Source organism: Odocoileus virginianus, unplaced genomic scaffold, assembly GCF_023699985.2.
Source record: "Odocoileus virginianus isolate 20LAN1187 ecotype Illinois unplaced genomic scaffold, Ovbor_1.2 Unplaced_Scaffold_4, whole genome shotgun sequence".
Classification (NCBI taxonomy): Eukaryota; Metazoa; Chordata; class Mammalia; order Artiodactyla; family Cervidae; genus Odocoileus; species Odocoileus virginianus.
The window spans coordinates 4344271-4358500 of record NW_027224266.1 but is presented as its reverse complement, the minus strand read 5'-3'; the positions used below and the strand labels follow the sequence as shown (position 1 = coordinate 4358500).

General features: G+C 45.0%; 1 protein-coding gene across 1 annotated transcript in view; it reads left to right on the top strand.

Annotated features, from left to right (window-relative positions):
• PCYT1B (phosphate cytidylyltransferase 1B, choline) overlaps positions 1-14230 on the top strand; it is a 37111-nt gene that overhangs the window by 9399 nt on the left and 13482 nt on the right. The window contains exons 2-3 of the mRNA XM_070462382.1: positions 9839-9981; positions 12667-12855. Coding sequence (XP_070318483.1) covers positions 9839-9981; positions 12667-12855 — 332 coding nt within the window. The remainder of the gene's footprint in view (positions 1-9838; positions 9982-12666; positions 12856-14230) is intronic.

Below are 14230 nucleotides of genomic sequence, written 5' to 3'. Positions count from 1 at the left end.
CCAGAATACTGGAGTGGGTAGCCTTTCCCTTCTCCAGGGGATCTTCCAACCCAGGGATCGAACCCAGGTCTCCCACATTGCAGGCGGATTCTTTACCAACTGAGCTATCAGGGAAGCCATCTACCATGCATCTCATCTATAGGGACTGCACTGCACCCGTGCATACCTCCCTCCATGCATTAAAGCATCATCTGGCATGGTGCATGGCACAGACACTGTGGTTGAGTCAGTTACCATATGCTTTCCATAGGGACTTCAGGAAGCTTAATACACGTTCCATTATATTTGAGCTGCCCCCATTGCTGGCGTCTACCACCAGAGCCTTCTTCCCCACTCCCTGGGGGCCGCTGGAACTCCATGCATGTTGGTCCCAGCATCCTTCCCCTCAGCCTGCAGCCACTGCTGCCTTTTCCCAATACTCAGGGGCCTTCAGACTCTGAGCATAGCACAGGCTCCTGAGGGTCAGTTGCCCAGTCTTCTGCCCCTTCTCTGGCATCACTGCCAGCCCTGGGTAGAACTGATGCTGGCACATCTCCCATGAAGTGGAATGTCCTCTCTCCTGAGGCAGCCCATTCCATCTTTGGAAGCTTTTGATTCTCGTGAATTAACACATGAACTGCTGAGTGCATCCACAAGGCTGGAGCTGTTGGTGGGGAAATGAGATACGAATATGAATAAGACAGAGCCCTCACCTTTGAAAGAGGACAGAGCCGGATGTAAATAATTACACCAAAGTATTAGAAGCCTGTGGGTGAGGCATGTCCCAAGGTGGGAGTATATGAAGAAGTGTAGGGTATTTGGAGAGAATCAACAGTGTTCATGTGTGAAGGGTGTGTGGAGGTGACAGCAGAGAGACAGACTGGCAACTGGTGGGACGGGTGGCTTAGGCCTAACTCTGTATCACATGGAGCCAACTGTCCTCTGAGGCAGGGAGTGCCAGGAGCAGGTGTGGGAGAAGGACCAGCTGGGGAGGGGGAGAATAATTTCTGTAACCAAACTTTGTTGTTGTTCAGTCGCTCAGTCATGTCCGACTCTTTGCAACCCCATGGACTGCAGCACACCAGGCTTCCCTGTCCATCACCAACTCCCAGAGTTTGCTCAAACTCATGTCCATTGAGTTGGTGATGCTATCCAACCATCTCATCCTCTGTCGTCCCCTTCTCCTCCTGCCTTCAATCTTTCCCACTGTCAGGGTCTTTTCTAAGGAGTCAGTTCTTCACATCAGGTGGCCAAAGTATTGGAGCTGCAGCTTCAGCATCAGTCCTTCCAATGAATATTCAGGACTGATTTCCTTTAGGATTGACTGATTTGATCTCCTTGCAGTCCAAGGACTCTCAAGAGTCTTCTCCAACACCACAGTTCGAAAGCATCAATTCTTCAGTGCTCAGCCTTCTTTATGGTCCAACTCTCACATCCATACATAACTACTGTGAAAAACCATAGCTTTGACTATAAGGACCTTTGTTGGTAACCAAACTTAGGACCTCCTGTCTCCAAAGATGACAGAAAAACCACTCTTGAAGTAATTCAGACTCCTCAAGATTTGCACTCAGATTGTGTGGACTCAACTTTTGGCCTTCTCCTCCTGCCGTGATCTGAGTGTTGACTTGAGTGGGGTGAGGATCTGGCTCTGTTGACCCTTGGTCGTGGGATTTCGAGACCTGCTCAGCCATCATCCCTGGCTAACAGACCCCCACCACCACCCTCTGACACTCGGCCGCCTGCTCCATCTGTTCACAGCCACCTCCCCCTTTGGCCTGTCCTTGCCACAGCCTCAGCCATGGATTCGCTTCCCCATACTGCAGTCACGCTGGTCTTAGGTCCCAGCTCCCTTCAGTGTTCCTTGAGAGGGTCTCTGGCAACATCAGAATTGTCCTCCACTGTCTACTGGAGGGCCTTGGGGGGAGCCACATTAGGCCCTAAGGAATGCTCTTCCCAGGCCTCAGCATGTTGGCATGGGGTCTCTGTGGGGCCATTTCCTCCCAGAGTGCCTTGAGGTAAGCAAGATACTAGCCTCTCTGCTCTGGGCCTTCTATGGGGGTCTCTTCCTTGCCTCTGCCCCTGGGGGTTGAACCCGCATCAGGGCAAGACACAGGCCCTGCTCATAATCTCTTGCTCCTGCTCCTTACCTACTGATCCCTCTCTGGGCATTTCCCTCAATCCCAGGAGGGACTTTTCTTCTTCCTGGAGGGCAGGAAACCGCCCCTGTGTTAACTTCATGTCTTCTCCACTCCAGGGCTTACAGCTAAATATTTTATACCCTGAGTCCACTCAGCCTCTGATTCTCAATAATTAAAAGAACATTCCTGGGATTTAGAAAACCCTTTCTGCAGTCCTCAAAGCTCAGCTCTTTCAAATGAAAGCCCTGTCGTTCATAACTATTCTTTTGGAAATGAGTTTTCAGAAGAGCCTGTTTTAGAGGTCAAAATCTGAGCACAGTCTCCTGTATTCTCAGCTACATCTGCTTTCCCCTGAGGTGATGGAGTGTCAGTGGGAAGAGGGCCTCAGGACAGACATCCTCCCCATCCTGGAAATGACCTTAGATAATACATCAGAAATTTGTTCTGCTGCGTATAATATAGTTAGTCTCCTTGACGGTGTTTCTGTTGGCTCACATCATCTTGGGGCCTGCTGTGGAAGCTCTGTGGTACCCTGAGCAGGTCTGTACTGTTTCCTTAGAAAGGACTCCCTAAGGTCTTGGGTGGCCTTGGCCTTCAGCAGCTTGAAGCCGGGTTTCAGTTCCTGGCCAGAGACTGAGGTCCAGAGATTAAGGTGGAGTCTCGGCAGTGAGAGCACCGAGTCCTAGCCACTAGACCAGTGGTCAGTGACAAGGCCCTGGCCCTTCAGCTTTGCAGAAAAGAATTCCCACAAAGACAGAAGTAGTGAAACAAGTAAAGTGTTTATTAGGAGAAAGAGTACAGTACATGTGGATAGACACACAGGTGGACCTAGAGGGAGCCATGCCCTTGTGGTGGCTTGAATCTGTTTTATGGAACATTTCTTCTGGATTTCCTCTGACCAATCATCTTGCTTTGTCTGGTTCTGAGTCCATGTTTGGTATATCTCAGGATCCTCCCATGTGTACATGTACATCACTCAACCAATATGGATTCCACTGAAGAGGCCTGTGGGTAGTTGACATCACTCCCCTTTTGCTTCATGGAGCTTTCTAGTTGGGAAGGTTTCCTTGACTTGGAGAATGAGAAATATGTGGTCTCCTTTTCTGTTATCTGGGCAGGGCCCAGCTTCTTCTCTTGATTGTCCTGCTATGGATATTTTGGAGTTTCTGTCCATAGGGAACAAACTCCAGTTGCTCACCCTGGGGGGGCAGGGATCTCTACCTCACACCTCACCCTGGTGGTCAGGAGCATTGGGTAAGAACAGGAGGCTGACGTTCTCAAACACCAATCCTGTTTGTAAGGAGTTCCAAGAAAGGAAACCCCATACGCTTCAGAGTTGGAAGGCTGCTAAGAAACATGGGGGAAAAACTGGCTAATGTGTTAGTAACACAGCTGTGGGTTATGGCATGAGGTGACTATTACTTTTAATTCTTCATAAGATCTGAGCTGTAAGCAAGCTGCTCCTTTCCTGAAGTTGCTGTGAGAGCCTGGTACAGACCAGTGCCTGTCAAGGGTACATGTGCCTGCAGATCCTGCATGGTCTTGTGGACATGCAGCATTGGGTTCAGGAGGTCTTCTGGGACCTAAGGTCCCCATTTCTAAAGAGCTCCCAGGTTGTTAGCTCCTGCACATTCCTAAACCTGACTTAGAGTAGCATGGGTCCAGACCAGGGATTCTGGTTCACCCAAGGTTACTCCTCTGGTTACCCCTAGGGTTAACTGAATCAGCGTTTCCTGGGGTGACAGTTCTTCAGTTACTTTGTACAGTAGGAACAAGCATTTGCTGGTGGCTTTATTTCTGGATGAAGAGCCTCTAGTGAGCTAAGAAAAAGTTAGTCTGCTAATTTTAGGGAATAAAGCCTCAAGTTCTAGCTGTTGGGTATATAAAAACATGTCGACTAAAAAATATAGTCACAACCTGAAAGTAGAGAGTTATTTTATTTGGTGGGAATGTTTAGGACTCCGAGCCTGGGAGACAGCATCTCAGTAGCTCTGAGAAAACTGCTCCAAGGAGGCAGGAGGGGGAGTCAGGCTATATACAAGTTTGCAACAAAGGGAGCAGGCAGTCTGAACATCAAAGATCAGGTATCAAGTTAAGGAATTTAGCATTCTGTGTATGGGAAGATGCAAGCCTCTGGGCTCACTGAATTCATTCCTTTCATATGCACCTCAGCTATCTGGGGCCAATCCTGTTTCCTTGTTCACCTTGCTTCTTGCATTCCCCAGCTCCTCAGCAATCACTGTGGGGGTGGCAGCATCCGCTGGATCGACAGTTTGGGAGCCCTCATTCACATTTGGAGGCCAGAAATCACTGATGGCTGTGACATTTCTTGTTTATTAATATAGCAGGAGATATTTTCATTTCACAAACAGGTCCATTATTTTTCTAACTCTAAGCAGTTGATCATCCGATTGTTGCATAACAAATTATTCCTGCAGCTAGCGACTTAAAAGAGCTCCTATTTTTCGCTCATCATTTTGCGGGACAGGATCTCAGCAAGGGCTTGGCTGGATGGTTCCTGTTCAGGGTCTCTCAAATGGCTGTATTCAGACACTGGCTGGGGCTGCCAGCATCTGAAGGCCCAGTTGAGCTGAAGGTCCCTGTGAAAGTCACTCAGTCATGTCCAACTCTTTGCAACCCCATGGACTATACAGTCCATGGACTTCTCCAGGCCAGAATACTGGAGTGGGTAGCCTTTCCCTTCTCCAGGGGGTCTTCCCAACCCAGGGATTGAACCCAGGTCTCCCGCATTGCAGGTGGATTCTTTACCAGCTGAGCCACAAGGGAAGCCCAAGAATACTGGAGTGGGTAGCCTATCTCTTCTCCAGGGGATCTTCCTGACCCAGGAATCGAACTGGGGTCTCCTGCATTGCGGGTGGATTCTTTACCAACTGAGCTATCAGGGAGGTCCCTGGTGGTATGCTTAAGTGACTGGCAGTGAATGCTGTTTGTCGACAGGGAGCTCAGTTGGGGTTAACACTGGAACACCTCCAGGTGGCCTTGCCATGTGTGGGCCCCTCACAGCATGGTGGCTTGGCTCCCAGATGCGGATGCATCTGGAGAGGAAACACCTTCAACGGAAGATGCAAATCTTCTTCTGAGCTAGCCTTTGAAGTCACTCAGCATCACTTATGCCACGTTCCATTTGTTATAAGAAAGTCACGAAGGCCAGCTCAGACGCCCAGGGTTAGGGGTCATGCCCACTTTTAGTCCACCACAATTCCCATCTCCAAATTGAATAGTCAGGTGGTATTTTACTTGCTCTGGGAGCACAGGCATAAGACTTAGGTGTGACTTTTCATATGCACAAGGGCCGTCTATTGTTATCCATTGATCTTTTTGCTGATTCCTCACCAAGGGAGAGGCACAGTAGAAATCTGCTTGGGGTCTGGGTAGAGAAGACGTGGGAGAAAGGTGCTCAGAAATGACGTCAGCATCCATGATGGGCTTTTATCCTCTCATTGAAGTTCCTTCTGAAAGTCCAGAATCACTTTATATGAAGCCAAGAGATATGGATGGTGGGAACTAAACCTTATAGCCCTCTGCTCTGCTTGTCAGAACGGCATGTCAAAATTCTCCGGCAGAGCCAGAGGAGGAGATGAAGTTTAAATGAAGTAGACTGTAAGGTCCACATGTCTCATCATCATTCTAATACTGCCTACTACTGTCGAAAGTTTTCTTCATTAACATGTGCTTTGTTGCTTCTTAAAATAGCTCCATAACCAAATGCCGTAATTCTGAAAAGCGTGATAAAAAAAAGGTTCTCTGATCATGCTCATTCCTGAATATTTTTAGCAGAGCAATAATTAGGATTTGGAGGAAGCCGGGTGCCTCATTATGTCAGCAGAGGGCTTGGCTTCTTTCAGAGGCCCACCTCCTAACCGGCCAAAGCAAATCTCTCCCCAACCCCAGTTTCCAGTTACTCAGCCCCAGAGACCTCACCCTGTGTCTTCAGAGAAAGGGTGAGCACATGTCACCAGTGTCCGAGTGACTTCCTAAAGTCTGTGTGTGACTAGACACTCCTCTTAACGTTTCAGCAGGCAGGGCTCGTGAGTGCGATGCCTGCCTGCTGAAAGACAGGACGTACTCCTCCCCAGGAAAGCTCCTAGCTGCTCTCGCTGAGGTGAGGGTGTGGTCTCAGGGTCCCTGGCTTGGGGCCCCTCGCCCATCAGAGCCCCCCGCACAGTCGCATCAGTTGGGTGCTGTTAATATCCATGCGTTTAGATGTTTCTGTCCTCTGCCTTCTACTTAGATTTCTGTTTTGAGTCCACTGTCTTAGAGCGTGCTAAAAGAGGTTTCTGCCCTCAGGGCCACAGTACATTTGTGGCAGGGGGGGGGCAGTGCTCGCAGGACACTGGAGTCCAGTGTGGCGAGGCCAAGGCTGGGCCAGCCCACTGCTCAGCTCCCTAGGAGACGAGGAGAACGATGCCCGCTGCCACTGCGTAGCACAGAGACCTTGGCTTAGGAGTGAAGGCGGAAGGTCTGAGAGGAGACTGGAGGGAGCACAGGGAAGGGAGAAAGCGAGCTGCTGCAGAGTCAAGGCTTCGAATCCAAATCCAAAGGACAGTGTTCGAATCTAAATACAAAGCCAATGAGGATGTCGAGCAGGATTTTGAAAGACTGTTCTGCAGCTCTGGCTGTGGGAGAGTGGATTTGAGGGGATAGAAAAGCGGTATCTACGGAGACTGGTGTTGAGGCTCTTGCTGTAATCTTTGAACAAGATGGGGTTAGGTTGGTTTAGATGGAGGATGGAGAGAAGCAGGCGAACCAGGGAGACACTTGGAAAGTAGGTTGGTGAGCGGAAAGACATTGATTGGACATAAGGACTAAGGGAGAGGGAGGTGGCACAGATGAGGTCATCTTGCACGGCCAGCTCATTTCTCAACTCTGGAGGCTGAGGTTAGTAACTTGCCTCCTGAGGCTTGAATGACTTGCTCAAGTCTAGAAACGGAGGACCCAGCACCCCTGTCCCTAAGCTCTGTCCATCATGCTGTGTGATGCCTGATATCTCTGACTGAGTAACCATTATCACATTAGATAGAAAGATTTCAATTACCAGCATGTGATTTCAGTCGACAACAGAAGTACAAGCATGAACCAGATTCTTGTCTTTTTAAATTATTTTTGAAAATTTATTTTATATTGGAGTATAGTCGATTAACCACGCTGTGTTAGTTTCAGGTGTACAGCAAAGTGAATCAGTTATATGTCACATATTTCTGCTCTTTTTAAGATTATTTTCCCATGTAGGCCATTCCAGAGTATTGAATACAGTTCCCTATGCTATACAGCAGGTTTTTAGTTATCTGTTTTTATACGTAGGGTGTATATGTCAGTCCCAATCTCTCAATTTATTCCTCCCCCCATCCCTGGTAACCATAAGTTTGTTTTCTACATCTGTGACTCTACTTCTGTTTTGTAAATAAGTTCATTTGTACTTTTTTTTAGATTCCACATATAAGTGATATCATATGATATTTGTCTTTCTGTGTCTGACTTACTTCACTTAGTATGACAATCTCTAGGTCCATTCATGTTGCTGCAAATGGCATCATTTCATTCTTTTTTATGACAGCAATATTCTGTTGTATATATGTACATCTTCTTTATCCACTTCTCTATTGATGGACATTTAGGCTGCTTCCATCTCTTGGCTATTGTAAATAGTGCTTCAGTGAACATTAGGGTGCATATATCTTTTCTAACCATGGTTTACTCTGGATAGATGCCCAGGAGTGGGATTGCTGGGTCATGTGGTAGTTCTATTTTTAGTTTCTTAAGGGGCCTTCATATTGTTTTCTATAGTGGCTGTATCAATTTACATTCTCACCAACAGTGTAGGAGAGTTCCCTTTTCTCCACACCCACTCCAGCATTTACTGTTTGTAGATTTTTTGATGATGGCCATTCTGAGGTGATATCTCATTGTAGTTTTGATTTGCATTTCTCTAATAATTAGTGATGTTGAGCATCTTTTCATGTGCCTCTTGGCCATCTGTATGTCTTTGGAGAAATGTCTATTTAGATCTTCCGCACATTATTGAAAATGTTTTTTAAATTTTGTTTTTGACTGCACTGGGTCTTTGTTGCTACATGCAAGCTTTCTCTAGTTGTGGCGAGCAGGGGCTACTCTCTAGTTGTGGTATGCAGTCTTCTTATTGCCATGGCTTCTGTTGGAGAGCATGGACTCTAAGGCATGGGCTCAGTAGTTGTAGCTCACAGGCTTAGTTGCTCTGCAGGATGTGGAATTTTAATCCATTTCGAGTTTATATTTTTGCATGGTATTAAAGAATGTTCTAATTTCATTTTTTTTACATGTAGCTGTCCAGTTTCCCCAGCACCATTTATTGACGAGAATGTCTTTCCTCCATTGTACAGTCTGCCTCCTTTGTGATAGAGCAATTGACCATAGGTGTGTGAGTTTATTTCTAAGTTTTCTATCCTGTTCCATTGATCTATTTATCTGCTTTTGCAACAGTACTATCCTGTTTTGATAACTGTAGCTTTCTAGTATAGTCTGAAGTCAGGAAGCTTGATTCCTCCAGCCATTTTTCTTTTTCAAGATTGCTTTGAGAATTTGGAGCCTTTTGTGTCTCCATCCAAATTTAAAATTTTTGTTCTAGTTCTGTGAAAAATGCCATTGGTAATTTGATAGGGATTGTATTGAATCTGTAGATTGAGTTGGGTAGTATAGGCATTTTGACAGTATAGATTCTTCCTATCCAAGAACATGATATATCTTTCCATCTATTTATGTCATCTTCGATTTCACCAGATTCTTGTCTTTGATAACACTTGTGACTTCTTTATAGCCTTGTATTGGTAACACTCAAATATATCTTTGAGGACTTTAAGGAAGTTCTACGAGAACTTGGCATCCTCTGTGCTTGTTTGTTTTTCTCAGTCCCAGTAGTGTATAGATGAAAAGGCCTTTGTGTGGTGAAACCACCATTGAGAGTAGATTGCTCTTAGAAGGGTAAAATCATTGCGCAACCCCTGGGCATGTCTTTAGACCAGAGACAATAAAAATACTGCACCCTTCTTCTTTTCCTTTGCTATAACGTGATGCAGAACTCCCTGGGGAAGAAGGGGAGTTGCTGTGATCTCACAAATTCTTTGACTCAATTGCTATACTCCATTCACTTACTCATTTAGTTTGCATGTATTGAGAACTTTCCATGTGCTAGACACTGGGGCACTGAACTGGGTGCTGGACACATAAAGATGATCAAGACACTACCTGTGCTTTCAGAGTGCTCCCTTTTCACAAGGAAATGGATACTGAAAATGCTTTTGTTAATGGCAGTCAAATTTATATTTTAATGGCTGTGGATTCTGCCTGGTGACGTCAGGAAAGACTTCCCAGACGCAGAGCCTTAAGACTGGACCCTGTACGAGGAGGAGCTACTCTGCAGCTTCTGTGGGCAGGGAAGGGGGGTCCGGGGCAGGAAAGAAGGGCTTGAAATGAGCAAATGCTGAGATCCAGGTGAGTGCCTGGTGCATCCAGGGAACAGGTCCAGTATGACAAACACGCAGTGTCTGTGGCAGGCAGGGAGTGCCTGGAATTGAGCCCGGCAGAGTCGGCTGGGGCCAGATGTGAAAGCCACCCTGACCTAGGAGCTGCCACTTTGTCCTGGACAGGAGAGTCATTCAAGAAAATGGGTCACCTGGGATCATCTTAGTTGTTTTTTCTTCATCCTGTCTTTTCTGTTCGAACAGGGATGTTTGTTCCAACACAGAGAACAGAAGGCATCTCAACGTCAGACATCATCACCAGGATTGTCCGTGACTATGATGTTTATGCCCGACGCAACCTCCAGAGAGGGTACACAGCAAAGGAACTGAATGTCAGCTTTATCAATGTAAGCATGCCACCCCACAGCCCTGAGGACCAGCGCGTCACGCTACTGCTGGCACTGTTTACAAATCACTTACTTTACACCACTCAATGTTCTTGATGTTTGACATTTATTGTCTCGTTCAGTCCACATAACAGCCCAATGCTGTATTATTATCTCCATTTTATAGATGGAGAAACCAGTGTCTAAATGGGTAACATAATTTGACCAAGGCATACAGGTAGTGAGTGAACATCACGTTTTTTTGAAGGAGCTGCCTCACCTCCCTCTCTGCACCCCAACCTCCCCCATTAGAGTTCTCAGACTTGGGTGAAGGGTTTCTGAGAGATCTGCCCTCATGAAAGGCAAGAGTTGTCTTCTGCTCCAAGGGAAGGAAGGAGCACAGAGGCTCTAAGAAGCTAAACCCAAAGAAAACGCTTTCTTGTTTTAACTGTTTACAATTTTCATTTTATTAAGGCCTTACAGATGCTCATTAGAAACTTTAACAGCTGCTTTTTCTTTTTGGTCCAGAGAAATTACAGCCACTTAAAAAAAGCCCGAAGTCTTTGGCTTCCTTTTGTATTTCTGCTATATTGTTCCCAAAGAGCTGCTGTTAGTTTAATAATAGAGCAACTGTTAAAACAATCTTTAAACAAGCAAAACTAGCTCTTAAAAAGCCAAGAGGGCAGCCCAGTTGCTAGAGGTGATGCTAGTGAGTCTAGATGACCATGTTTGCCTGAACTCCAAGGAGCTGATCAAGGTGAGCAAAATAAGAGCTCTCCACACATACAGAATTTCCACACACACACACCCAAAAATAGATACGGTGATTTTTCTACAAAACTAGATATTTACAATTATATGCAGCCACAGTTATCCATCAGCTTACACAGACCAATCATCGGTGTCTCCGAATAAGGCAGAGTTCATTCAGTAATCGTGTTAGTGATGATCAGTTGTCCTCAGGAGGCAGGAAGTGTTTCGAGTCCAGGCTCTGTGGCTTCGTACAGACTGGGTAACAAAATGGAAAATGTCAGGTTCAAGTGGCAAACAGAACAAGTGGCTGAAAAGAATTCAGTCAAAGTGATTAGTTGGTATCTTACAGAGCATAAAGCCCTGGTTATTTCAATAAATTAAACTGCCTATTCTTTTAAATTGAATTCAGTCACCCATCCAGGCATGTCGAGCCATTTCTAAAAGTTATTGCTCACGCTCTTTCATCGGCCTGTAGATAAGCCACTTAGCTCAGGGAACCGTGTAGTCAGTGTGGATGTGCCCGTTGCCTTTCTGTGACCACAGGCTGCGCTATGGTGCAGAGTACATCACGTGTGTTGGATGAGTGTGTAGATGAATCACGGAACCTCGGGTAGCAGGAACCTGACGAGGGTCTGTCACCAGCCCAAGTCCTTGAATTTGTCAATAGAAAAATGAGGAAAGTTGAGTTCGGTGGGACCTGGCTCAAGTCCCTCAGGCAAAGTAGAGGCAGAAGCAGTAGCAGCCTCCCAGCCTTGTGACTCCTGGTCCAGAGCCCAGTCTAGTGTTTCAGGCAGCTCCTGAGAGCAGTGGAGTCACCGTGTATTATATACCGCTGGCCGCCAGCGCGATGGCTCACACCTCACCCTGCGGCTGCAGCAATGCTTGTGAAGTCTAGATCAGGGACTCCCGACCCGGTTTTGTAATACTGTATGTGGCTCCAAAAATTCTGAAATATGAAATGGACTTCAATTCCATATAGTGGAGAAAGATGAGAAATCTTATTACTCTTTCAAGAGGAAATGTATTATGGTTTCATGGAGGAAAAGAGCCTTCGTTTCATGTTATCTTCATGGTTTTGATTCCACTTTCACCAGGTAACATGATTAAATGCCTCTGTTGCTTACACGTAATCTAATAGCCAATACACACTAAGCTTTTACTAAATGCCAGACATTGTGCCAAGTACTTTACATGCATTATATGATCTAACTGTTACAGCAACCCTATAGGGTAGGGACAATAATTATCCCTATTTTACAGCTGAGAAAACTGAGGTTTAGAGATGGCATGTGAGTTGCCCAATATCTGATGCCTTCTAGGCACATAGGTATAGCAATGCTGCATCAAGGCTATGAACAAAATCCCGGTCCAGAGAAGCTATCAGAACAAAAATTTTCTTCATTGCCAAGGAAACTGATGTGGTTCCATTAGATTAATGGGAAATATCATGACAGTGACAATTTTAGTATAACATATAGGTGCTTAGGCCCAGCCAGTGTCTCACTTATTTCAACCAATATTGGTTTTAACAATGTCCCAGTAAAATAGAGAACTCAGGCTGTTTCTGAGTAGCCATTCTATGTACAATTCATATTTTTGTCTAAGTGTCAGGAGAACCAAGGGGATGTATTTACCTAGTATCTATCCAAAATAAAGAGCAAATGGATACTTTTGGTTCTTCTCTTGTGTAAGTGAATTTAACTCTATTTACAAGGAAGAGAACATTACAACCACTTGTACTTCACTGTACCCATTCAAGTCGACTAATCAGAAGTGACTTTTCTTACTAGAGATGGGCCTTCCAATCAATCCAGCCTTTGGAAACTAGCATCCTGACTCTTCAAGTTAAGAACCTGCACAAGTTGAAATAAAATCTGACCATTCTGTGAATGACTAATTTCTCCCCAGCCCTTTTGGGTAAATCCCTTTCTTTCTCCTTTAATTTTTGACCAGGAGAAGAAGTACCGCTTCCAAAACCAGGTAGACAAGATGAAAGAGAAGGTCAAAAACGTGGAAGAAAGATCAAAGGAATTTGTGAACAGAGTGGAAGAAAAGAGTCATGATCTAATTCAGAAGTGGGAGGAGAAATCGAGGGAATTCATTGGCAACTTCCTAGAACTGTTTGGGCCTGATGGAGCATGGGTATGTAATTATTTCACTTCTTCCTACAATAATGGGTGTTTTCAGTTTATCCTGCTTTCCAAAGAACTACTCAAGAGTGTCCCTTATCTCAGTCCAATATGTGATCTCCACTTTGGGTATTAGCCCAAATGACTTCAAGTCTATGCACTTCTTTATTTAGTTTCTGCTTTTCCTTTCTATATGGCACCCAGGAGTGCCCAAAGCCATTCTGTTCTCTATTTCTATTTCCTGTTTGAAGTTATTTGGTAGTCACTGAAAGTCTATTACTGCAAAGGTTGGTTTCATAGCTCATCCAAATCTCCCAGTTGGAGGATGCACAGCTTATGGGTAAGGGTGAAGTAGATCAGTGGCATCATGGATCTTGTGTTATAAAACAAGGCTAATCCCTCTTGGATCAACCAGAGGAGGAGGATGCAGAAGAAATGTAACTGCCTTGATCACCTTTTGTGATCAGGAACACCTCTTTCATTGGTTGGAAGAGAGAAGAGGTGAGACTTTGTACTCATCATGCCCTGATTTGCCCCTGTTTTTTCCATGATATATATGTGCTGGGATAAGGCATAAAAGTCTTAGGGGATGGAGGCCATGATCTGAATCTTAAAACTGAGACAGAAAATGCAGACAGGATCTCTTGCCTAAATTCTATATAGAATTCTGAGTGAAAATTACAGACAGAGAAAAGAAAATTCTGAAAACTACCTTGTATTCCACTGGTATTTCTTTTTTCCCCCTTCATTTCTATTATTATTTTTAAAAATTAATTAATTAATTTTAATTGGAGGCTAATTACTTTACAATATTGTAGTGGTTTTTGCCATACATTGACATGAATCAGCCATGGGTGTACATGTGTCCCCCCTCCCACCTCCCTCCCATCCCATCCCTCAGGGTTGTCCCAGTGCACCGGCTTTGAGTGCCCTGTTTCATGCATTGAACTTGGACTGGTGATCTATTTCACATATGGTAATATACATGTTTCAGTGCTATTCTCTCAAATCATCCCACCCTCGCCTTCTCCCACAGAGTCCAAAAGTCTGTTCTTTATATCTGTGTCTCTTTTGCTGTCTCACATATAGGGTCATCATTACCATCTTTCTAAATTCCATATATATGCATTAATATACTGTATTGGTGTTTTTTTTCTGACTTACTTCACTCTGTATAATAGGCTCCAGTTTCATCCACCTCATTAGAACTGATTCAAATGTGTTCTTTTTAATAGCTGAGTAATATTCCATTGTGTATATGTACCACAGCTTTCTTATCCATTCATCTGCCGATGGACATCTAGGTTGCTTCCATGTCCTAGCTACTGTAAATAGTGCTGCTATGAACACTGGAGTACGTATGTCTCTTTCAATTAAAGATCTAAAAA